This window comes from Canis lupus, chromosome 33 (assembly GCF_003254725.2).
Source record: "Canis lupus dingo isolate Sandy chromosome 33, ASM325472v2, whole genome shotgun sequence".
Classification (NCBI taxonomy): domain Eukaryota; kingdom Metazoa; phylum Chordata; class Mammalia; order Carnivora; family Canidae; genus Canis; species Canis lupus.
The window spans coordinates 30,756,901-30,783,033 of record NC_064275.1 but is presented as its reverse complement, the minus strand read 5'-3'; the positions used below and the strand labels follow the sequence as shown (position 1 = coordinate 30,783,033).

Here is a 26,133-nt window from a genome sequence, read left to right as displayed (position 1 = left end):
GTACTAGCAGTCTTAGCCACAGCAATCAGACAAGAAAAAAGATACAAAAGTATCCAAATTGGTAAGGAAAAAGTAAAACTGTCGCAATTTGTAGATGACATGATACTATATATAGAAAACCCTGAATACTCCATACAACAAAATATTAGAATAAATGAATTCAGTAAGGTTTCAAAATACAGGGTGGCTGGGTGGCTCAGTCAGTGGAGCATCCACTTTGAGCTCAGGTCATGATCCCAGAGTCCCAGGATTGAGCCCATGTTGGGCTCCCTGCTCAGTGGGAAGTCGGCCTCTCCCTCTGCCCATCATCCTACTAGTGCTCGCTCTCTAAATAAAAAAATCTTTATGGAACTCCTGGGTGGCTCAGCAGTTGGTGTCCGCCTTTGACTCACGGTGTGATCCCAGGGTCTGGGATCAAGTCCTAGATCAGGCTCCCCACAGCGAGCCTGCTTCACCCTCTGCCTGTGTCTCTGCCTCTGTGTCTCTCATGAACAAATAAAATCTTTAAAAAGTTTCAAAATACAAAATATACATAAATATGCTACATTTTAATTCACTATTAAGTATCAGAAAGAGAAATTAGTAATTCCATTTACAATTGCATGAAGCATATGATACAAAGAAATAAATTTAACCAAGGAGGTGGAAGCCCTATACCCTGAAAATTCTAAGATGCTGATAAAAGAAACTGAAGATGACACAAATGACACAAAACCACAATTACCTCACACAAGTCAGTAACTAGTATCAAAAAGACAAGAACAACTTGTGATGAGCACAGGGTGATGTATGGAACAGTTCAATTACTGTATTGTACTCATGAAACTAATTAATTAAAAATGGGAATTAAAATTAAAACAAAAAAACGAAATGAAAAAAAAGGAGAACAAGTGTTGGTAAAGATGTGGACAAATGGAACTCTTATGCACTGTTGGTGGCCATGTAAATTGGTGCAGGCACTACGACTAACTGTATGAAGGTTCCTCAAAAAATTAAAAATGTTAACATCGGGGATCCCTGGGTGGCGCAGCAGTTTGGCGCCTGCCTTTGGCCCAGGGCGCGATCCTGGAGACCCGGGATCGAGTCCCACGTCGGGCTCCCGGTGCATGGAGCCTGCTTCTCCCTCTGCCTGTGTCTCTGCCTCTCTCTCTCTCTGTGACTATCATAAAAAATTAATTAATTAAAAAATAAATAAATAAAAATAAAAATGTTAACATCGGAAGTTCCACTTCTGGGTATTCACCTGAAGAAAATGAAAACATGAATTCAAAAATGCATATGTATTCCTTTGTTACTTCAGCATTTACAATAGCCAACATATGGAAGCAACTATGTGTCCATCAATAGATGAATCGATAAAAATATGGTATATGTATCCGATGGAGTATTAGTTAGCCATAAAAAATAAAGCAATTTGGCCACTTGTGACAACATGAATGGACCGAGGGGATATTATGCTAAGTGAAGTAAGTTAGAGAAAGACAAATACATGATTTCATAGGCAGAATCTAAAAAACAAATGAATAAACAAAACAGAAAGAGACTCATATACAGAGAACTATGGTTGCCCACAGGGAGGAGAACAGGGGGATGGACAAAACACATAAAGTGGATTAAGAGGCACAAACTTCCAGGTATAAAACACACGAGTGACAGGGATGTAAGGTACAGCATAGGGAATAGTCAATAATACTGTAATAACTACATACGGTGACAGACTTACGGTGCGATCAATTTATAATGTACATAAATGACAAATCTCTATGTTGTACAGCTAAAACTAACAGAATATTGTATGTCAACTATATTTCAATTTTAAAAATACTGAAGTATAGCAGCTTATAACCAACCACATAAACCACATCTTCACATATCCACTTGTTGGATATGTATTTTATAGTTTCTTGCATAAGTTACCAAAAATCAAAGTCTTATGTTTTACAAATTACATACAACCTATAAATACTGTACAGTTACTGCTACCATGCCTTCCCTCTTTCACTGGTAAACCATTCTCTTCTTCTATTAGGAGAAAGTTCCAACTATCATGCTCCCCTACCTCTATTTGCTATGTTACTTGAGGGAAAGGAAGTTACAGTGAAATATATTTGAAAATGGTAGTTTAAACTGTTTTAAACAGGTTATTTGTGCAGGATGCCTCAGACTCTTTAATATGATGATCAACATTATTTTAAATCTTCAAGGGAGTAGGGGAATAAAGTTATGTATGATGTGCAAAACTTATTTGCTCCTGGAATCCTTTCCATGGAACATACTGAGATAAGGGTTCCATGGAACACACTGGAAAACACTGGTTTAGGTACATGTTACATTTTTATAGGCTAGCTTGGTTCTTACTTCATAGTATTAGTTCTACGAAAAAAGTATGTCCTGAGTTTGAAACCCACTTAAAGATGAGCTTGCCAAATGCAACCAAATCATATATATTTAGATATCTATTGCCATTGATTATTTGTGCTTTTGAGCTTTTTCCTAAATGGCATACTAAACTCAAACAAAATACAATTACTCTCAAGTTTTCAGTTTAAAAAAGAAAACAAAAACTCAATCCCTTGAAATATACTACTCCTTAAAACACAGAATGTTTATCAATAATTTAAATAAAGTTTATTTGTAAGGTGGAACTTCTAAAAGAAGAGAATTTCAACATCTAAAAAAACATGGATAAAAAAGCATAATATTAAGTTGGTCTGGATTTGAATCCTGTCATTTAGCATTTATGAGAGATTGAGACTAAATAACTTGGCCAAGAGCTTTTTCCTCCCAGCAAAGTATTAGTAAGAATACTTGTTTTGTGTGGTTGTTTGGAACACATGCTGGATAACAACAAACAATAGGGTTTCTTCTTTTTTTTTTTTTAAATATTTTATTTATTTATTCATAGAGACACAGAAAGAGAGAGGCAGAGACACAGGCAGAGGGAGAAGCAGGCTCCACACAGAGAGCCTGACATGGGACTCGATCCACGGTCTCCAGGATCACACCCTGGACTGCAGGCAGCACTAAACCACTGCGCCACTGGGGCTACCCAAATAATAGGTTTTCAAGAAATGGTAGCTCCTGTTATCACTTCCATCACAAAAAACAACTAGTTTGCAACGATATAGTCGAGGAACCTCTCATGGTTTCCAGAACATCTGGCGAATAGAACATGGTCCCGACACAGTCGGACAGCAAGAAAATAAAATCTACAGGTAGAAAACTGTTATTCTACTATAGTTTCTTACAATGTGTTTACTGTACTAAAAAATATTTGTGAATGTCTAGGGGAAAATAGTGCTTCTTTTCCTCAATATTCAATTTATTCTTAACAATCTTTCATACCACTATATTGATTTTAAAGAGGAGGGATCCCTGGGTGGCGCAGCGGTTTGGGGTCTGCCTTTGGCCCAGGGCGCGATCCTGGAGACCCGGGATCGAGTCCCACGTCGGGCTCCCGGGGCATGGAGCCTGCTTCTCCCTCTGCCTGTGTCTCTGCCTCTCTCTCTCTCTCTGTGACTATCATAAATAAATTAAAAAAAAAATAAAAATAAAAAAAAAAATAAAGAGGATCACTGCTCAATTTCAGACTGAAAAATGAATAAACAAAAAAGATGATAACAAAAGGATTAAGTAGAAGTGATACTAAGAAGTTGAAAATAAAATCTACCTTGGCTAACTGAACACTAACATATAACTTTCTCCAAAGGAAAATCTAACTTGAATCCTAGACTCATTTTTTATAACAGTCCAATGCCCCATCAATGAGGAACTCATGACACGATGAAAACAGTCTTCATCCTACTGAGCATTGTCATTTTTCATGTCTTATTCCTGAGGTAATTACCTACTTCCTGAACCCAGAATTGAGAGTTTGCCTGTGATTATAGTTTCAAGACAGTTTACAGAAAACAGCCAAACAAATGAGTTACTAAAGGTCTTACCTTTTCTTCACTTATCCACATAAAGAGTATGTGGATACTTTCTCAGAACTCAAAATGACAATACCAAGAACAGAAATCTATGTGGCATGAACATATATATACACATATGTATAAGCTTAAATTCCCCAAAGTGGATTTAAACCAGTAAGAATACTTCAACATTCTAAATTCAAAAAGCAGATATAAATGCTATTTTGTTTATATATCAGAGGTATAACGAGCTAGTAAGTTTAGTTAGGACACTATATAGTTTAGAAGTACTCTGATTGGATCCCATTAAAAAAAGTCATTCAAAATGATAGGCACATTCTTCTAACAGCATAGAATTCTCCCACTTTTTATTTATTTTGACATTGGTATTTTCATAAACTTGCAAGTGGAAGATAAGCTCTTCAATAAAAGCCATTTCATATACACAATATACAGAAATTATTTTAAAAGTCTGTTTATATAATGAGTTCTTTTGGTACTGACAAAAAATTAAGATACAAATAATTGACTAGAAATGAAACTATCACTAAGATACACAGGAGCTACACTTCATTTCAGGAAAAAAAAATTCAGATCTTACTGTGTTAGAAGAATAAAGCACATTTGTTATAGTTTACATTATCATATTCCCTTAAAGCAGGGACTATTTAAAGTTTTTAAATTAAAAAGTATTCAGGATTACTTCTGTCTGTACATTCAGGAACTATCATATCACTGGTTACACACAATTCTCTCATCATGCAAAAAATCTGTTGTTTTCTAAGGTCTAATCAAGTCAAACAATAAACTAGTTACAGCAATTTATTTAGAAGCTGTAAATCAAAGAGGTGCAGAAATTCCACAGTTGAATTGTGTTTCCTGTCTATATGATGGCTGCTCTTTAATATTCTCCATGTATTAGAAGAATAGGCATTGATAGTCAAATAAAAATTTCATTGTAGCAGCAAATGATAGAATATGTGAGAGAAGGAAGAGTTCCTAATTTCAAGACAATCTTTATGATCCTTTATAAAGGTAAAGGACGATGTGTGTATATGTGGAAAGGAGTAAGAAACAAAGGCAGGAGGTTAAGACAGGTGTACAAAGGGAATGTTGAGACTGTATCAGAACTTTATTTATTTATTTAAAAAACTCATCTCAAAGTCTGCCCATCAATTGTACAAAAAACAGTCAGAGCAGATGTTAGTGCAAGTTTAACCTGATAATTTATTTGTGAAAAAAGCTAGTTTTGATGAGGAAAAATTCAATCCTGCCCCTGTAAACATAAAGAAATTCAAGGGGAATTTTAAAGATAGTAGGCCAGAAAATGCAACAGTTACTCTTATAATCCTTTTCAATTAAACAGACAAATCAAGTTGAAGATACATGTTAAAATACTTTTTGCATTGAGTATTTACCAGCTTATATAATCTGTTGTTCCAACTGGACTTTGATTTAAAAAAAAAAAAGAGAAAACCTTTTTATAAGAGCTATCACACCTAGAAGTGAAGAAAATAAATTAGATCCCCCCAAAAGATACTATTTTAACCTCTAAAGCATAAAAAGCTATATAATATCTTATACAAATTAACCAGTGTTCTTACAAAAGTAACGCAGTTTAGGACTGATGATATTATGCTATATTTGTGGTGAAGTACTAGGCACAAGAATATATGTATCAATTAGGCATTTTCAGTCTAATTAGTCTCTAAAGTCATTTAATTCTTGGCAATATATAATAATTGGTATGCATTTTGGTACTTAAGTCATGAATTGTTGAGAACAAGAAGCAGTGTATTATAGTAACAGGGTCTGTATCTGACAAACAATTACAGTGTTGAACAAATCTTTTCTACGAACTCTGTGATTTGTTTTGCAGTTGGTCACTTGTAGTAGATCCTGCAAAGATAAAAGAAAAAATATCAACATAATTTATTGTGTACTGCCAACTTTGGAACTACCTGAGCTAAAGTCCTCTTTTACTGCCATGGATGATAAACATAGAAATCTAATAAACAAATAAGGTATATTTGATGTAGGCTGATTAGTTTGACATAAAAGAATCTGTATACTTCCTAAATATTCTAAAGAGCAGAACAAGAGTGTCTACTTGGTGATAGGACAAAAGGTTTCAGACTGAACATTTCTGTGAATAAATCACAATTAGACAGTTAACTCAAATATCCAAAGTTATAAAAATATTTCAAAACAAGAAAATATTTCCCTAAGAGTCTAAACATACTACTTTTCTTTTTATAAAAACAACAACAACAAAAAAAAAAACAGATGAGGATGGGCAGAGGAGGAGAATGACAATGCTCATAAAGTAATGGGCTACATAGAACATAGAGATTTTTTAAGGCTCAAAAAGACTACAGGAGAAATAAGGAGCTTACTTCCCTAAGCCTTATTACATAGTCTTTACTATCCTTGTGGACTTTATGGTGCTAAATAAAAAAATGTCTCCATTGAAGAAAAATAAGGCACTGAGCTAACACAAATTTTAATCATTATATTTATTTTTTTAAAATTATCTTTTAACGATTTTAGTTATTTATTCATGAGAAAGACAGAGAGAGAGGCAGAGACACAGGCGGAGGGAGAAGCAGGCTCCAGGCAGGGAGCCTGACATGGGACTTGATCCCTGGTCTCCAGGATCACACCCCGGGGCTGCAGGTGGCGCTAAACCACTGAGCCACCCAGGCTGCCCCCATCTATTATATTTAAAAGAAAAAAATGTATTTATGTACTAAATGTGTGAAATCTAGTATCTTACCAGCAATGATAGACAAAAGGCCAAAGTTATTTTTCAAAAGCAATGGCTTAAAAACAAAACAAAACAAAACAAAACAAAAGCAATGGCTTAAAAATAAAAAGCACACAAAAAAAAACAACGAAATCTGTGGCACCTAGGTGGCACATTCACTTAAGTCTCCAACTCTTGGTTTCAGCTAAGGTCACATTCTCAGGGCCATGAGATCGAGCCCCACGTCAGGCTCTGCACGGAGAGTGGAATCTGCTTAAGATTCTCTTCCCCTCACCCTCTGTCTCCACCTCCAATCAATCAATCAATCAATCTTAAAAAAAAAAATCCTTTTAATCTTTGACACAATGGTACTGGTACAAATTTGCAGCAAACAAGGGACATTTCTAGTGGTTTTTTTTTTAAGATTTTATTTATTTATTCATGAGACACAGAGAGAGAGAGAGAGTGAGGCAGAGACACAGGCAGAGGGAGAAGCAGGCTCCACGCAGGGAGCCGGACGTGGGACTCGATCCCGCCCTAGGCCGAAGGCAGCGCTAAACTGCTGAGCCACCCCGGGCTGCCCCATTTCTAGTGTTTTTGAACAGAGTCACTAAAAATCAATATTGAAAGTCCAAGCAGAAATTTATGAAAAGTTATAACCAAAGAAACATTCATTTTGAATACATCAAAATAAATCAAGAGGGAGCCTGGGTGGCTCAGCGGTTTAGCGCCTCCTTCAGCCCAGGGCGTGATCCTGGAGACCCAGGATCGAGTCTCACATCGGGCTCCCTGCATGGAGCCTGCTTCTTCCTCTGCCTGTGTCTCTGCCTCTCTCTCTCTGTGTCTCTCATGAATAAATAAATAAAATCTTTAAAACAAAAAAAAAAACCCAAAATAAATCAAGATACAGGTAAATGGGAAACAAAGATAGATTAAGGTATGTCACCTAAAAATGGATAATAAATTTTAAAAGAGGGAGAGAGAGAGATATGACAATAATTACTTGAAATGAAGTTTGTTCACTTAAATATAAGCTAAAAAAAACTATGGTGAATAAAACTGAAGTGAAATGCTATATATATGAAACAAAATGAAAGGCTAACGTATAATATGGAATAAAAAATACTGTAATTAGGATATTAAATAAGGCACAGAGTCATCAGATTCTATCACAAAATCACTCATATTTTATATGTTCAACAAAACAATAATATAATAATGATCTACTTTCCTAAGACTTAAGTATTTGAGGCACCACAAATAAAGTAAGTTACATCTCCAGTTTGCAGTACAAAGCATTAGTTTTCAAGTACAAAGAGTAGGTAAATGGGAATAAAATGTGCATTAGCAATAAAGAAGATTCACCTTCATTAAATACCAGAATTAAAAATAAATAAAATCTATTAGCTATGATGGATCAGGAGTTGGCAGATTGTAAGGACTGACTGTCCAAGACTTAAAAACAAATAAAAATCAGGGGCAGCCCAGGTGGCTCAGCAGTTTGGCACCACCTTCAGCCCAGGGCGTGATCCTGGAGGCCAGGGATCGAGTCCCATGTCGGGCTCCCTGCATGGAGCCTGCTTCTCCCTCTGCCTGTGTCTCTGCCTCTCTCTCTCTCTGTCGCTCATGAATAAATAAATAAATAAGAATCTTAAAAAAAACAAAAAACAAAAATCAGACATATTTTGTCAATCCAACAGTCAAAAGAATCAACATTAGAAATTACACACTTTATACTTGAAAAGATGGTAAATAACAGATCTTGTTTTATTAAAAATACTCTTCTTTTAAAAAGCTTAAACCTTAATTTAGATAAAATATAATCTGAAACATCAAAAACAAAACACAGCTTAATGTGAAGACAAACAAGGGCGCCTGGGTGGCTCAGCGACTGAACATCTGCCTTCAGCCCAGGGCGTGATCCTGGAGTCCCGAGATCAAGTCCCACATCAGGCTCCCTGCATGGAGCCTGCTTCTCCCTCTGCCTGTGTCTCTGCCTCTCTCTCTCTATGTCTCTCATGAATAAATAAAATCTTGAAAAAGAAAAAAAAAAAAAAGGTGAAGACAAACATCACTGTTTAAGCCAACTAAACAAAAAATCCCAGCCATATACATATGGTCTTCAATCATATCAACTCTGGGCATAAAAACTTTATTTTGAAATTGGCCAAAGGGGTTGAAATTTTAGAAAGTTTGGCATAATAAATTAAGTCAATATCAAAAATTTTTTCTAAGGTTTTTCAAACATGTAAAGCAAAAGAAAGTTGTTATTTAGGCACAAAGAATCACAAGTGTCTCAGTGATAATTTCAGAAACATCTAACCTTGATTTGACTCTTCCGTGTTCATGCTTTCTTCAGCTGCAGTCTCTGACATTTCTTCATCTTCCTCTTCATCATGTAGGTCTTTTGAAATTAATTGTCTAGCTAATTTAATATTCAGTCCTTCATTGTAGTGAAGCTTCCTTTTCATTTCAAACTGTCGCTTTTTTTCTACAAGATACAAAAAGTAGGCTTAGGAAATAGCTCAATGATTAGCAAACTACAGCCTGCATCTGTTTGGTAAATAAACTATTATTGGGGGCAACTGAATGGCTCAGTCGATTAAGCATCTGCTGTCAGCTCAGGTCATGATCCCAGGGTCATGGGATAGAGCCCCACATCAGGCTTTTTGCTCACTGGGGAGTCTGCTTTTCCCTCTGTCTCTCCCCACCACTCATGCTCTCTCTTCCTCTCTCTCTCTCCCAAATAAATAAAATCGTAAAAAAAAAAAAAAAAAAAAAACACAAAACACCTTATTTAGAACAAAATCATGTTCATTTGTTTCTGTAATGCTTATGGCTACTTTTGAGCTCTATGGTAGGGTTGAGTAGGTGCAATTGAGGCCATGTGGCCCATAAAACCTAAAATATTTACTATCTTGACCTTTACAGAAAAAGTTTGCACACTTCTGCTTTAGACAGTTCAAGTACAACTTAATGGGAAAATAGGAATAAATACCATTGGTAGTTATATCTGTGAAGAAAATTTAAAGACATAAGAAAAATCTCCAGAAAGAGTTGAATGGGGAAAAACAAGCTATGTAATACCATATACATGTCAGGTAAAAAGTCTGCATGCATGGGTATGCATACACACAGAAAATAAGACTCAAAAATTAACAGTGTTTATTCTGGATTGGGACACCTGGTGACTCAGCGGTTAAGCGTCTGCCTTTGGCTCAGGGTGTGATCCTGGGATCCAGGACTGAGTCTCACATCAGGCTCCCTGCGTGGATCCTGCTTCTCCCTCTGCCTGCGTCTCTGCCTCTCTGTGTCTCTCATGAATAAATAAATAAAATCTTTAAAAAATAATAATAATAGGGGATCCCTGGGTGGTGCAGCGGTTTGGAGCCTGCCTTTGGTCCAGGGCACGATCCTGGAGACCTGGGATCGAATCCCACATCGGGCTCCCGGTGCATGGAGCCTGCTTCTCCCTCAGCCTGTGTCTCTGCCTCTCTCTCTCTGTGACTATCATAAATAAATAAATTGGAAAAAAAAAATTGAAAAAAAGAATTAAAAATATTTAAAAAAATAAAATAAAAAATAAAAATAAAAAATAATAATTCTGGGTCAAGGAACTGTGGGGTAACTTTAGTATTTGAGCCTTCCATTTTTATAATTAACTAAAATTCCTTTAAAAATGCTTATCAGCAAAATAAATTCTCATTATCCATTAAGAAACTGCCACGATTTAAAACATTGCTAGCTGAAAACATAACCTCATTCCCTAAGTAATTTTAAGGAAAAGCTGTTACAAGAAACAGTGAAGTAATCCTAGATTATTCTTTTATTTATAGTCTTCACCAAAGAAACATAAGGTTAGCAGCAAATCAATATAACTGATCATATATATATATTTTAACTGATCATATTTTATTAACAGCACTTAAGGACTACTTACAAAGAAACAGTTCTAAGATTTTACAATTTCTTATATCAGTAAATAAAAGGGGAGGTGACATAAAATTGCCAAGTGTTTATTTTCTCAAACGAGAGCATTAAAATTCATTTATCATAATTTTATTATAGTATTCATGAAAGTACTTTAATGCCACAAAAGCATGGAGAAATCTCTGAATAAGGCTACTCAAAGTACTCTCAATCTCCTTTAATTTAGTTCCAAGTTTTTATAATCACCTGTAAGTATAAATGACTTACACTTATTTATGTTTCAAAAGCAGACATTTATAGTTCTTGTTAATACTGATCAATCACTTTTCAGCCTCTATTTGGGTTGGGAGAAGAAAAGTTCTGAGACCACCAACCACCATCTATCTCAGTATTATTCCATAAACATTTGTTTCAAACAACCAAGATCTTGCCAGGCATCTTTCTTCTCTGCTTATGAATTACTTTTGTAATCTGTTTTACTCTTTGAGAACTTCATATGGTAGAGGGAAGTCAAATTGAAAAAAAGAGGCCAGTAAAAAGACCAAATCCACATGACATCACATAAATTTTTAGTGATGCCTTTCAAGTATTCAAATGATATAAAAACCAGTATTAAGGAACAAACAAAATGGTTTTACAAACTTCAGTAACAAAGTCAGTCATGGAGATGTCAAGAAAAACATAGGGAATATGGTAAAAAATACTGTAATAACACTATATGGTGACAGACAGTGACTATAGTTATGATGAACATTAAGTAACGTACAGAATTGAATAGATATGTTGTACATCTGAAAACTAATGTAACATCAATTATACTTCAATAACTTTTTTTCAATAATAAATTTTTAAAAATGGTTCTAATTGGGCAGCCCGGGTGGCGCAGCGGTTTAGTGCCGCCTTCAGCCCGGGGTGTGATCCTGGAGACCTGGGATCGAGTCCCGCATTGGGCCCCCTGCATGGAGTCTGCTTCTCCTTCTGCCTGTGTCTCTGCCTCTCTCTCTCATGAATAAATAAATAAAATCTTTGAAAAAAAAAATGGTTCTAATTGCCTTCAATACCAGATCTATTCACTAAAAAGGTAACACTTTTTATCATTACAAAGTAACATGCGATAGAAACTTAAAAAAAAAAAAAAAAAACACTTGATTTCCTCAGACAGAAATAAACATCTTATGACTTTAGACTGTTTTCTAAAAAGTTTTCTAAAAATAACTCCTATCGGGCAGCCCCGGTGGCTCAGTGGTTTAGCGCCGCCTGCCGCCCAGGGTGTGATCCTAGAGACCCGGGATCGGGTCCCAAGTCGGGCTCCCTGCATGCGGCCTGCTTCTCCTTCTGCCTGTGTTTCTGCCTTTCTCTGTGTGTGTGTCTCTCATGAATAAATAAATAAAATCTTTAAAAAATAATAATAAAATAAAAATAACTTTTTATATATGCTATTTTTTCACTCACCATACAGTCACAATTACAGAAGTCCCAGTTTGCCCAGGGAAGGTTCAGTTTATGCCTATCATCTGAGAAAGTGTATGACCCTTTCTTTTACCATAAAGAGATCCAGAGTCTAGACAATAAGGTACATGAAGATACAGTAAAATTCTGCAATGCACATAAAAGATTTATCTAATTTTTAAATGGTTATAATGCACTGAGTTATCATTTAATTCTCTATTCTTCGGTCAAAGATTTCTAATCTCTTCCTGTATATTTTCAATGTTTTATAGTTTTTATAGTATACAAATACATGTTATGTTTTGGTTCTATTTTCTTAATATGAACTTAGAAATATTTACAAATTGGAATAGACTCTGAGAAACTGACTGCTAGATCAAAGAGTGTCATTTCCTTTTACAGCTTTTGGCTCATATATTCAACTGCCCTCCAGAAAAGCCAAGCCAATTATTCATGCCCACCAATAGTATATGAGTAACTTATTTCTCCACAGTCACACCCAAAGAGAAACTCATTTTTTCTAATCTTTGTTAATCTGAAAATAAAGACAGAGACCATAATATTGCTTATTTACATATGTATGTACGTACTAGGTACGTATGTATGTAGGCCACATGCTCAACCAATATAAGTGGTTGAACTCACAACCCTGAGATCAAGACCTGAGCTGACATCAAGAGTCAGCTGGTAAACCAACTGAGCCACCCAGGCATCCTCATGATGCTGTTTTAATTTGCAGTTTCTTATTCCTAGGAGTTGACATTACAGTATTTCTCTCCTGTGAATAATATTTATAGTCTAAGAAAATGATTTCTTTTTTATTCTAAGAGATGCTGAACTTGGTTTTGCTTGTTATAGATACATTTTAATTTTGGAATATTCAAATTCTTTATGTAAGTTTAAAATACACAATATATTCATTTTGTAGAATGATGGTAATACAAGTGGTCTTAATCTTCTTTATTCATGTTCATTTATCTATAACCTTGTATGGCAGAGCAACATACTACAAAGAGTACAAGGACATTAAGATTTTAGGCCTGAATCTAACAATAATCAACTCTCCAGGTAAATTTCACAAGTGAATTACCTTTTTTATACTTTCTTTTACTATTCTGTAAAATAATGGAGAATACACCAATTATTTAAGTTATTAGAAGTTATTATTTACTAAACACAGTATGATGGAATCAGTGTTAAGTGCTTTAGATTCTTTATCTCATTTAATACTCACAATACCTCTAAATAATTTTATAGTTCCCAACTTGACATGAAGAAACAGGCTCAGAGAAATTACAAATTAGACAAGTGACCTATACCTGGAGTACCAACTTATATTTGTCTGACTCTACAACCAATATCTTAATTGTTATGCTATCAATTACAAGATAATTTTTCTAAGCATTTCTTTTTTTTTTTTCCTAAGCATTTCTATCAATAAACAAGGACTTTCAGATATGTAATTGTGTAAAAGCAATAAACACCTACAGGAGTAATTCTACCAGTAGGAATAGAACTTTTGAAATTGTAACCAAACTGTTCCCCCTGCTGGCTAATTCAGAGAATTACAATTTTGGGGGGGGGAATCCCTTAACAAATACTGACAATACAGGCTAATAATAAATTCCTGTTCTCAATAGATCATATTTTTACGAAAATAATTTAAAAAAAAAAACAACAGCTCCAGGGCCTCTCCGGTGGCTCAGTGGTTTACCGCTGCCTTCAGCCCAGGGTGTGATCCTGAAGATCTGGAATCCAGTCCCATGTTGAGCTCCCTGCATGGAGCCTGCTTCTCCCTCTGCCTGTGTCTCTCTCTCTGTCTCTCTCTCTCTCTCTGTCTCTCATAAATAAATAAAATCTTTAAAAAATAAAAATTAAAAAATTAAAAACCAGCTCCAGAAACCACTTCTACTTGAAACTGTTTTCAAGGGTCTTTGGGGTATATTTTTGGATACTAAGTTAGGAAGTCACTGAGGGTACAAAACATAATAAAACTTGGGATTAGACTATATGTAAAATTTTTTTCTCTTGTACAACAATAACACTCAGAGCATTACAGTTTGTTGAATAAGCTATACTCTGAAGATGACAGACAGGAGTAGCAAATTACATCTTAGGAGTTACACATGACAAAGATCCTGACAACTAGCAAATATTCAGAATCGCAGTTCTAAAGTTTTTGAACTTCTTTATAGTTACAGGTAACATCCAAATTTCACCCACATTTGAAGGCTTCAGGCACACTACTAACTCTTCTTCTTTTTTGTGAGGGTGTGTGTTTTTCTTGCATCTTTTTTCCTATAAATAGGCTTGGTTTTTCCTTATTTATTTATTTATTAATTTATTTATTTATTTATTTATTTATTTATTTTGGTTTTTCCTTTTAAAAATTGTTTAAGAACTATATAATTTTATTTTCTGAAAAGAGTCTACATTCAACATGGTTCAAAAAGTGGAAAAAGCAACAAGGTGAAATCTCTTCCTTTACTTCTTACCTCCACAGATAACCACTGTTACTTATAAAAACAGAAACCATGAGTAGCTGGCAATGCCTTAACTGTATGGGCTACAAGAGGATCTTCCAACCCTGTTGAGAAGGCTCTTTTATCTCCTTGCCTATGACATTACTGGTTTTTTTGTTGTTGTTCAATGGGACCTATAAAAGATCTTCACTCTACATCTGATCATCTTGGTTCACTTGGTAGACTTCATCACTATTTTAAAACAGAAAAGCACAAGCAACTGGAAATTAGCTCTTATTACTATCCATTTTAAGATCATCCAAACACTCAATGACTCTAAAAGCATTAATATTTACTGAGCATCTATTCTATAACAGATAGTAACAAAGAAAAAAGTAAAAAGAAAGAAGCACCTATAATTACTTAAAAGATAAATTAACACCTTTTCCCAAATTCGTAAAACCAAGGAGGGTGAGGTGATGTGTGTATGCAGGGGAGAAGGATGCTGCTATCCAATAAACCCATAGAAGTAGAATCTGTATTTTAAAAATGTTGCTCCCTAACCTTCCATCATCCACTTCCTCAAAAGGAAAACCACTTGGCAATCTTCAAATAATAGATTTATTTTAGCAAAAATTATTAGCACACTGCTGAGAGCAGTAAAGGAAATCAACTACCTTGTTCTTCAGGTGAGAGGTCACTATCTTCATCTTCACTGCTTTCTCGTTCATGAACCCGATACTTTGGCTCCGAGCCTTCAGCAGCAGCTAATCTATACAACAATCATTTACAAAGAAATCAACACTGAATTCTTTTATTGAATGTCTCATTCATTCAACTCTTGAGTCTCATAAAAACATTTAAAAGATCATTAATATGCCAGTTATAACCTGATGAGGAAAATAAAAAGCAAGAAAGTAGGAATGAGTATAGAAACCAGTAAGCAAAAAGAACAACAGCAGAGAATGACAGAAATCAGTGTACAACAAAGAAATAGAGCTTTTTGTTTATTAATCCACTTATTTTGCCTTTCTTATTTTGAATTTTTTAAAGTTTATGTTTACATAATCTCTAGGTAGCTCAAACTCACAGCCCCAAGAGTCCCATGCTCTTCTGACTGAGCCAGCTCCATCTTACTTCAACCTTTAAAACATAGGATGTTAATTTAAATAAAAACAAAAACAGGGATCCCTGGGTGGCGCAGCGGTTTGGCGCCTGCCTTTGGCCCAGGGCGTGATCCTGGAGACCCGGGATCGAATCCCATGTCGGGCTCCTGGTGCATGGAGCCTGCATCTCCCTCTGCCTGTGTCTCTGCCTCTCTCTCTCTATCATAAATAAAAAAAAAAAAAAAAAAAAAAACCAAAAATCACTAAAAGCACGGGGATTTGACATAAGGAATCTGTGTACCAGGCTCTAGTACTCTAATCTTTCTGCTACCTGCATACTTTGATTTTAATCTAGAAACAAGACTGCAAAAGTTGCTATGAAAAACCCAAATAAATTTGGCTCATGCTTTTTATTTACATGTGTACAAATATAGCAGAATACCTTTAACTCTGTCCAATTAAAAACAAGTAAAACTGTGTAAGTGAAAATACTTCACAGTCATTAGTACTTACTTCTTAGCTAAGATATCTGGAGTCAGGGTTTCAGTGGTTTCTGAATCACTTAATGCATCTTCATCATCACCTACCATACTAGAAGAACAAGCACATTATAATTAATACCTGAACTATAATGTTTCAAGCAGAAAAACAAGGTATAATAATGATAATCCTATTGATTTAGTTATAATATCAACCTATTTATAGCTCTGTTGTCATCTTCCAGGCTTAATTTTAAATTGTTTCTATTCCATGCAAGTATCTGAAAATACAGCATCAAGAAAATCCTCCAGAGGATTTTAAAAAACCAGTACTGCAACCATGAAAATAAATACTAAGAACTTGAATCATTTGTAAAAAATAAAAATACTTCAATTATTCCATCTAGTGAGAAGGAACAAATATTTGGAAAATAAACCAAAACCATTGTCTGGTTTTAGAATATGTATTAAGTCTAGGTAAAATACCATAATTAGATCCTAAAGACCTTATTCAGGACACATTTAAAAGCTATTAGCTTTCCCAATCTACCCTCTAATAAAAAATTTTCTCCCCACTTAATTGCAGACATGAGCATATTTAATGCTCAAGCCACTGAAAGGTATATAAAAGCAGAAGTCACCTATATTAAAAAAAAATCCTGGTTAGTTTAGGAGACATGTTAAATAAGTGCTACAGTTTAGATGATGCTTTTTTCCATGCAAAGCTGAAATAAACTCATTTATATTATTGGATATAATTAAACAGAGCAGAATAAAATAATCTATCAATTTGTAGAAATTTTAAAGACAACTCTAGGTTATAAAATTTATAGACATATTATGTGTGTGTTTGTGTGAGTATATACAAACATACAATATATAAAATCATTAATAACTTCTGTATACTAACTGAAATTCTTAGATAATATAACATGATCTATTAAAAGCATCCTCTTCTATTGAATAAAACTCTTGAAAGAAATTGGTAAAACTGAGCACTAAATTATTAAAAGCTGGGCACATATATCGGCACATACATATAGTCTCAATTACTTAGGAACCAAGTAACTTTGGCAACTCCCAGGGGAAGGAAATGCGTAAGGTAAAGGTGGGGGGAGGAGGGAGCAGTACCAAGTAAATACCATTCAGATTTATTATATTTTAAATATAAACAGTCTAAAAAAAAATAAAAAAAAATATAAATATAAACAGTCTAAAAATAATGCCTACTGACTATTTTTTTGAGTCATGTTCAATGTTAATTCTTTTAGGATAGAGATTTCCAATCAACACAGACAAGGAAGGGTGTTTTATTTTGTTTTGGTTTTTGTTTTTGTTTTCAGTTCAACTGTTTTATTTCATTCAAGAGACCTATTTCTTTAGTTGGTTGGGCTTAACCAGTAGATAGTTATCTTTTGTTTTGTTTTGTTTTGTTTTTTTACACGGTGCATTTTAAAACCAAAACATACACAAAACTTCAACTAAACATGGCCAGGATAACTTTTAGGTATCTTTTAATCCCCAAGGGGAGATGATCCTAACAATATTTCATAGAAAATCCCCATACAAAGGTAGATGCTTCTCTTTGTTTCACCCTCATGGGGAGATGACCATAAGCAGAACTTACCAAGTCTGCTATAGTGTCACTCTATCTTTAGGTCCCAGGATGCTAAGCATCACATGATACCCTTGTCATCTTTGGGAGGATGGGAGAAATCTATCTACTACCACTACTGAAAAGGAAGAAAGCTCTAAGTGTGGCTTCTGGCACAATAAGAGCTTTAATATATGTTTTAAAGTATATTATTGTAATTAGAAGAAAAGTAAGGGTATAAATTTTTCATAAATGATATGTCTATTTCTCCCCTCAAGCTTTATTAGTATTGAGTTTCAGCACCTGTACCTATTCCATTATTTCTACCTTTGTCAAAATCTTTGTTCTTGTTTTTACTATCAAGTTATGTTATCTCAAGTTATCTTCCAAAGTTTTCATTCACTGATTCAAAATATAGACTTTCTCAACTCTACTTTATTTATTTATTTATTTTTCTTAACTCTACTTTAATAGTAACTCTTGGATTTATATTACCTTCCTTCATAGACAAGGCATTTCATTCCTGGAAATCTTTTTCAATGCAAATTTGGGCATGATCTGTATTAGGTATTTCTACTACTTAGAATCTGTATCTTTTCATAATGCTTACTGGTACAGTATTTTTGTCTTCATATTAATTATTGCCACACACTATAATCTTACAATTCATTTAAAAAATTCTGGAAGATTCAAAACTGCCAATAATCATAACGTAATTATCGGAAATTCAATATTATCTCAGTTTAAAAATAAGGACATAGAATAATAATAATGACCACTTGGTCTTTGAATGGGTTAAAAAAAAAAGCTGCGAAGTTATCCTTTTCTGCAGAGATTAAGCCCCTGATTTCTTAGAAAGCAAACAAGCCCAATCCTCAGATCTTCCTTTTTATAAATAAGATTATTTTAAGGAAGGCAAAAGTTACTAATTTGTGTGCATCATCAGTGGCTAGGGACCACTGAGTTGCTACAAATAAACACTTACCACTACTATAATGTACAAAATAGATTCCCAATTTTTTTTTTTTTAAAGAGAGGGGGAGAGAAGGGAGGCTGGGGGAGGGGCAGAGTGATAGGGAAAGGGAATCTTAAGCAGGCTCCATGCCCAGTGTAGAGCCTGATTTCATGACCCTGAGATCATGATCTGAGCCTAAATCAAGTCAGGAGGCTTAACCGACTGAGCCACCCAGGCGCTCTTAGATCTCCCAAATTTTATTTTATTTTTTAATTTATTTATTTTTTTAGATCTCCAAAATTTTAAAGTTATATATTACAGAAATATGCAGTTGGTTATTGATTAGTGCTCCGGTAACAAATATAAAATCAAACAAAAACTTAAACCGGCTGTTATCTAGAAGCTCATAGGAATGCAAACTGGAAGTACAAAAGGAAGGATGCCTACAAAACATTACCTATGGTAAGGAGTGCTAGGTTCATCTATTTTCATTAAACCATAGTCTTTGTCTGCTGGATGATATGTTGCCAGGATGTTCATTTCATCCCACTTCTGGGATTTTTTACTAAAATTAAAAAGAAAAAAATGTCCTCAGTGAAGTAAAAGATAAAAAATGTACACATCTAAAATTGACAAACATCCAAATCCCACAATTCAACTATTTGCTAGCTTCTATTTTTATATATACTTTCTTGGAAAAGAAACTGACATAGGGTAAAAGCCATAAGTAATTACAATCAAATAAATATTTTATAGAATACTTAGTGCCCACATATTAAAAACACCCTATTCAGAATTTTTACCAGACACTCAAGACACCATTACATTATGACATGCTTAGTCTTCATCTGGCCTATAGAAGTAATAATAGCAAAATTACTTATACACTACATGATCTCAGTAGTTGAAAATTTTTCATCTACTCTATATTGGTAACAGTTTAATAAATTACGAGATTTTTCCACACCCCTGGCTTGGGGTGCTTCCGTTCCCATTTCTGTTGTCATGGCAGGACACCAGGCTTCCAATCTGGCCTGCTCACCCCTGTCTAGTGGTGGAGACAATGAGCCTGGAAGATCAGAACCTAGCTGGGTTGACCCTCCTCCTGATGGGTCAGGAATCAGGCCAGGGGCTGAGCCAGGCACTGAGGTGTGGGGGATTTCCCTGTGCCCTTCTGCCGTATGAGTTCTTTGAAAGGATGGCCTACTGTGGACCTCAGGTTGGAGTGGGGTTAGTGCCCCAAAGTGGTCTGGAGGGCAACCAGGGAGCCAAACAGAGAGCTCAAGTGGAGAGCGACTCTGAAGGGGCCTCGCCCACCCCTGCCCAGCCCAGCGCCACTCCACTTGGGGCTGTAAAGCTGGATAAGGAGAAGATGGAGCAAAACCCTGAGGCATCCCAGGGCGTCAAATCTCTGTAGGAAGACTGGAACAATTTGCCAGTGCCTAAGGCAGAAGAAGATCACCCTGGGATATACTCAGGCCCATGTGGGCTCACCCTGGGGGGGTTTTCTTCAGGAAGGTGTTTAGCTGAATCAAATCTGCCGTTTTGAGGCTCTGCAGCTCAGTTTCAAGAACATGTGTAAGCTATGGCCCTTGCTGCAGAAGTGGGTGGGGGAAGCTGACAACAACAAAAATCTACAAGAGATATGCAAAGCAGAGACCCTTGTGCAGGCCTGAAAGAGAAAGCTAACAAGGATCGAGAACCAAGTGAGAGGCAACCTGGAGAACACATGCCTGCAGTGCCTGATACCCACTCTGCAGCCAATCAACCACAATGCCCAGCAGCTCGGGCTTGAGAAGGATGTGGTCTGAGCATGGTTCTGCAATGGTTGGCAGAAGGGCAAACAATCAAGCAGTGACCATTAGCAATGAGAGGATTCTGAGGCTGCTGTGTGCCCTTTCTCAGGGGTACCAGGGTTCCATTTGGGTATCCCAAGCTATGGGGCCCCTCACTTCACTGAATTGTACTTCTCAGTCCCTCTCCCTGAGAGTGAAGCCTTTCCCTCTGTGTCTGTCACCACTCTGGGCTCTCCCATGGGTTCAAACTAAGATGCCAGCCTTTCTCAGGAATGGGGGCCAGAGGAAAGGGGAGAGCCAGTGAGAGAGGACCTGGGGCTTGGGGATTAAGTTCTTCATTCACCAAGAAAGGACTCGGGAATGCAAAGGTTGTGGCGGCAGGCAATTTGGAGGGAACTGGTTGGAGGGAAGGTGAAGTTCAGGGATGCTCTTGTTTTTAATCCCCATATCACTCAAAACTTTCTTAAAGGCTGCGACACAGACACAAAAAATAAATTTTTTTAAAAAAAGAATACTTCCTTCACCTAATTTTTTCAGAGCTATCCAAGAAACAATCAAAAGAATTAGAACATAAAACTACAGGGGGGGCAGCCCGGGTGGCTCGGCGGTTTGGCACCGCCTTCAGCCCAGGGCGTGATTCTGGAGACCCAGGATCGAGTCCCACGTCGGGCTCCCTGCGTGGAGTCTGTTTCTCCCTCTGCCTGTGTCTCTGTCTCTCTCTCTCTGTCTCTCTCATGAACAAATAAATAAAATCCTTAAAAAAAAAAAAATAAAGCTGATAGAATAAATATATATAGATTAAAAAAATAAAACTACAGGGAATACCTCATTAAATTTAAATACCATTAATAAAGATTTAGATTGCAAACAAAATTACAGTTCAGTTTTTTTTAATCTAGAAAAATAAGAATGTGCTAAGAAATGGTACATTCAGGTTACTTGAGATAAACCTACTTAAATAAAAATGTTTTATGAACATCCATATTAATATCCATTCAATAAAATATTTACACAGCTTTTAAGGTGCTAAGTAATTAGAGGACTTAATTACAAACTTTTCAGATCTACTCATTAAAAAGGACATCAAAGATCTTTCTGCCAACCAACAATATTTTGCTACGTGTACAGGTTGGTTGCTTACTTGAAAATAAAACTACTGTAAGAATCAATGTAGGGCAGGCAGCCCCGGTGGCTCAGCGGTTTGGCACCGCCTTCAGCCCAGGGCATGGTCCTGGGGTCTCGGGATCGAGTCCCATGTCAGGCTCCCTGCATGGAGCCTGCTTCTCCCTCTGCCTCTCTCTCTCTCTCTCTCTCTCTGTCTCTCATGAATAAATAAAATCTTAAAAAAAAAAAAAAAAGAATCAATGTAGAGTTTATACATATTCACATCTTTTCTGCATTTGCCCACATTGGAGGTTTTACCGTAGATATTTTTACTCTTCCTAAATCTACCAACACCCAGATTCTGAAATGCTCTTGAAAAATGACATACTTAAACCTTAACACCATATTCCCTTCTCCATGCCCTGAGCCACCTTAAAAATACAGGTGCCTGCTCCTGACAGGTGAGCCTTTTATGTTCTCTTGCTTTCTTCTCCAAAGTATTCAGTGTCCCTATTTCAGACCAAGCACTTTTTTCTTCTTCATATTATATTGCAGTAAAACATGCATAACATAAAATTCACCATTTTAACCATCTTTAAGTGTATAGTAGTTCTGCAGCATTAAGCGCATTCACATTGTTGTGAAACCACCACCACCACCACCATCCATCTTCAGGACTTTTTCATCATCCCCAACTGAAACTACCCGCTGAACACTAACACTAACTCTCTATGCTCCCCTCTCCTAGCCCCAGGCAACCACCATTCCATTTTGTTTCTACAAATTTAACTATTCCGGATACCTCATATAAATAGACTCATACAGCATTTGTTCTTTTGTGACTAGTTTATATCACTTAATGGCTTCAAGGTTCCATCTGTGCAGTAGCACAAATCAAAATTTCCTTCCTTTTCAAAGCTGATTAATATTCCACTACAGACTAAGTACACTTCAACTACAACTTCAGGTCCCTATCTTTTGTTTTATCAAGAGGCAAAGGTTGGTCCAGACATACTCCACAAGTGACTGAAACTACAACTCCCACTTTTCCCCAAAAAGCAGTCAGAAGTTACCTAATGTCTCCTCACCACGAAACAGTCAAAATCTTAAAAGCTTGTTAAGAAGCTAAAAATTAAGACATATCAGTCATTAACTGAAATACAGAAACAATATTTATTAGTTTTTTTCCCCTTTTTAAACTCAGCATGGAATGGACCTGAAATTTCAACTAATCAAATTTAAATCTTACTAGTACTAAAAAACAAAACAAACAAACAAAAAAACAAAACAAAACAAAACAAAAATACAACACTTGAGTGAACTAAACTGGGAAAATTAAACCCTCTTTATAATATTGATTTCTTTAGGTGTGTAGCTGCTGAGTTAATACATAATTGGTCTTGTGGTAGTAAAAAAAAAAACCACAACAGCTTAACTGGGAGACAGATGTTTAAGGTTCAAGTTCTAGTTACCTTTCACTAGTCCTGTGACTACAGGCAAGTCCAACAACACCCACTCTTGGGCTATATTTACTCTACATGGAAATTATAATATGGGAGTTTTAGTAACAGCCTTTATTACAATACAGGATTGTTGTGAGAATCAACTGAAATAATGTCTGTGAAATCAAATTATAAAAGTACTATACAAAAAATAGAATAAAATAAAATAAAAATAAATAAATAAATAAATAATAATAAATAAATAAATAAAATTTAAAAGTACCGTACAAACATAAGAAGGTTTTAGGACTTTAAAATCTAAAGTTTTAGGTTAAAATTCCTGAAACTATCTCACTTAGCACTGCAGAGAATGGGTTGAGAAAGGTCATTCTGAAGAAATGTTTATTTATTTATTTAATTTTTCTCTGGAGAGACTTCTTGCTTTTGCTGATATTTATTTTTTAAAAAGTCTGCTATATGGTAATGCAGTATTTTATTTATTCTGTTCATTACTAATATTTAAAAAATTGGTTTAAAAGAACCAACTTTCTTTTTAACATTTCAATACAGTGTGTAAGAATCAAAATAATTATGGTTAAAATTATTACACCAAAAACTTAAATGCGTGTAATGTGAGTCTACATACAATTTAGTTTTTGGCATAATGTTCTTTGGTTGCAAGGAAGAACATCTGGTTTACTTCACTAACAGGAATATCCCTTAATGCTGGGATGGTCTTGAAGAAATGTTTAAAACTGCTTTTGTACTTAATGCCTTCCACCTTGCCATGCAAAATTCAGAATGAATTTTTCTAAAAAGCAACCAGTTTCGTATTCAACTAAGTCTAGTTTCAGACACTTGGCTAACTAGTTCTTATCTACAAATTTCTGTGATATTTTAGAAAGATTTGCTTTCTAAATGGCTAGGTCTACTCGCACTATATAAGGAAACTCATAGTGAAGAGATACATTTCTAAAGATTTTATGTATTTACTCATGAGAGACACAGACAGAGAGGCAGAGACACAGGCAGAGGGAGAAGCAGGCTCCATGCAGGGAGCCCGATGGGGGACTCGATCTGGGGACCCCAGGATCACACCCTGGGCCGAAGGCAGGTTCCAAACCACTGAGCTACCCAGGGATCCCGGTTTCTAAAGATTTAGACAGCAGACATGAATCATGGTGAAATGTACACATGCTTTAGGAAAATCAGAGATGTTCTAACTAGATGAACAGTGTGATATGATATACTGAGATTTATCTATTCCTGATTATGGTACGGATTCTATCCAGTTGTAATTGAACTAACCCTCAAAAAAGTTTGTGAAGAAAGGAATCCAATTAATAAGCAAAGAGAGACCCAGGATACTGTAATTAAACATTCCCTCGGGCAGCCCCCGTGGTGCAGCGGTTTAGCGCCGCCTGCAGCCTAGGACATGATCCTGGAGACCCTGGATCGAGTCCCACTTCAGGCTCCCTGCATGGAGCCTGCTTCTCCCTCTGCCTGTGTCTCTTCCTCTCTCTCTCTCTCTGTCTCTATGAATGAATAAATAAAATCTTTAAAAAAAAAAAAAAAAAACATTCCCTCCTGAGACAAATGCCTGAAATGAGAGCTGAGGATAAATGCCAGTCAGATACAGAAGGACAGGTAAAAGTTTCATAAAACCTGTATTAATAGAGTCCTATTAAGATTTCCTAGTAAAGATACTGTAAAACAAAGCCAGCACATCTCTATATAAAGTTCAAAAGCTGGCAAAACTAAAGAGTACAGGGATGTATACTTACTTATGTGATTACCATAAAAGTCAAGACAGTTATGTTGGGGGCCAGGAGAGGAAAGACTGAGATTGGAAACAGCAGAGGACATTCCTGAAGTGATGGAAACATTCTTTTTCTTGACTAGGAAGGCGATTACAGAGGGCATTTTATAGAATGCATAATTTATAATTTTATAATTTCTTAAACTTTAGAATTACATTTGACACACCTTCCCATGTTTGTATTACATTACATTTAAAATACTTTATTTTTTTTTAAAGATTTTATTTATTTATGAGGGAGGGGGAGAGAGAGAGAGAGAGAGAGAGACACAGGGACACAGGGACACAGGCAGAGGGAGAAGCAGGCTCCATAGAGGGAGCCCGACATGGGACTCAATCCCAGGTCTCCAGGATCACACCCTAGGCTGAAGGCGGCGCTAAACCGCTAAGCCCCCTGGGCTGCCCTAAAATACTTTAAAATAGGCATACTTGGATGGCTCAGGGGTTGAGCATCTGCCTTCGGCTCAGGGCATGATCCTGGGATCAGGATTGAATCCCATATTGGGCTCCTTGCGGGAAGCCTGCTTCTCCTTCTACCTGTATCTCTGCCTCTCTCTCTGCGTCTCTCATGAATAAATAAATAAAATCTTTAAAAAAAAAAAAACTTTAAAATATACACATATTAATAACCTTGTTAGGTACTCCCTAACTTCAAAATGAAACAAGTTATTTCCTAAATGATGTTAACAATACTGAATTAAAAGTGGAAACTTCTCATCATTACCAATTAAGATAGAAGAATGATATAGGTCATTAGGAGTTTAAAAGGCTTCTCTAATGGGTGGAAACCCAAATACTCCATATATCTGTTTTGTAAGATAACAGGAAAAACAGAACTAAAGGATACAAGTAGAAAGGCTTTCTAAAAATTGAGGATAAAATTTAATAATGATATAATCCCACCACCCTAACCCACTAACAGTTTTGACTTCTGCAAATTCTTTCATTATATAACACATATTACATAAAATATATACGCTATCAAAATATATAAAAATATAAATACTGTGTACATATATAAAATAATAGACACACCATATAAAAATGCATATACTAATATGGAAGCTATTAGTATACATATTTTATTATAAGCCATTTGTATTTTCTAATCTTTAGTTTTTATTTACTTATTTTTAAAAAGATTTTATTTATTTATTCATGAGAGACACAGAGACACAGTCAGAGACACAGGCAGAGGGAGAAGCAAGCTCCCTGCAGGGAGCCTGACATGGGACTGGATCCCGGGACCCCAAGATCACACCCTGGGCCGAAGGCAGATGCTCAACTGCTGAGCCACCCAGGCATCTCAAGTCTTTAGTTTTTTTGTTTTTTTTTTT

General features: G+C 35.8%; 1 protein-coding gene and 1 pseudogene across 1 annotated transcript in view; one reads left to right on the top strand and one right to left on the bottom strand.

Moving 5' to 3' along the window:
* Window positions 1-4,265: 4,265 nt before the first annotated feature.
* The window catches only part of PPP1R2 (protein phosphatase 1 regulatory inhibitor subunit 2), a 29,595-nt gene continuing 7,727 nt past the window's right edge, over window positions 4,266-26,133 (bottom strand). The window contains exons 2-6 of the mRNA XM_025473370.3: window positions 19,093-19,200; window positions 16,121-16,198; window positions 15,179-15,273; window positions 8,984-9,151; window positions 4,266-5,813 (exon numbers count right to left, since the gene is read on the bottom strand). Coding sequence (XP_025329155.1) covers window positions 5,767-5,813; window positions 8,984-9,151; window positions 15,179-15,273; window positions 16,121-16,198; window positions 19,093-19,200 — 496 coding nt within the window. The 3' untranslated portion in view covers window positions 4,266-5,766. The remainder of the gene's footprint in view (window positions 5,814-8,983; window positions 9,152-15,178; window positions 15,274-16,120; window positions 16,199-19,092; window positions 19,201-26,133) is intronic.
* LOC112676250 (POU domain, class 5, transcription factor 1-like) lies at window positions 19,641-20,683 on the top strand (annotated as a pseudogene).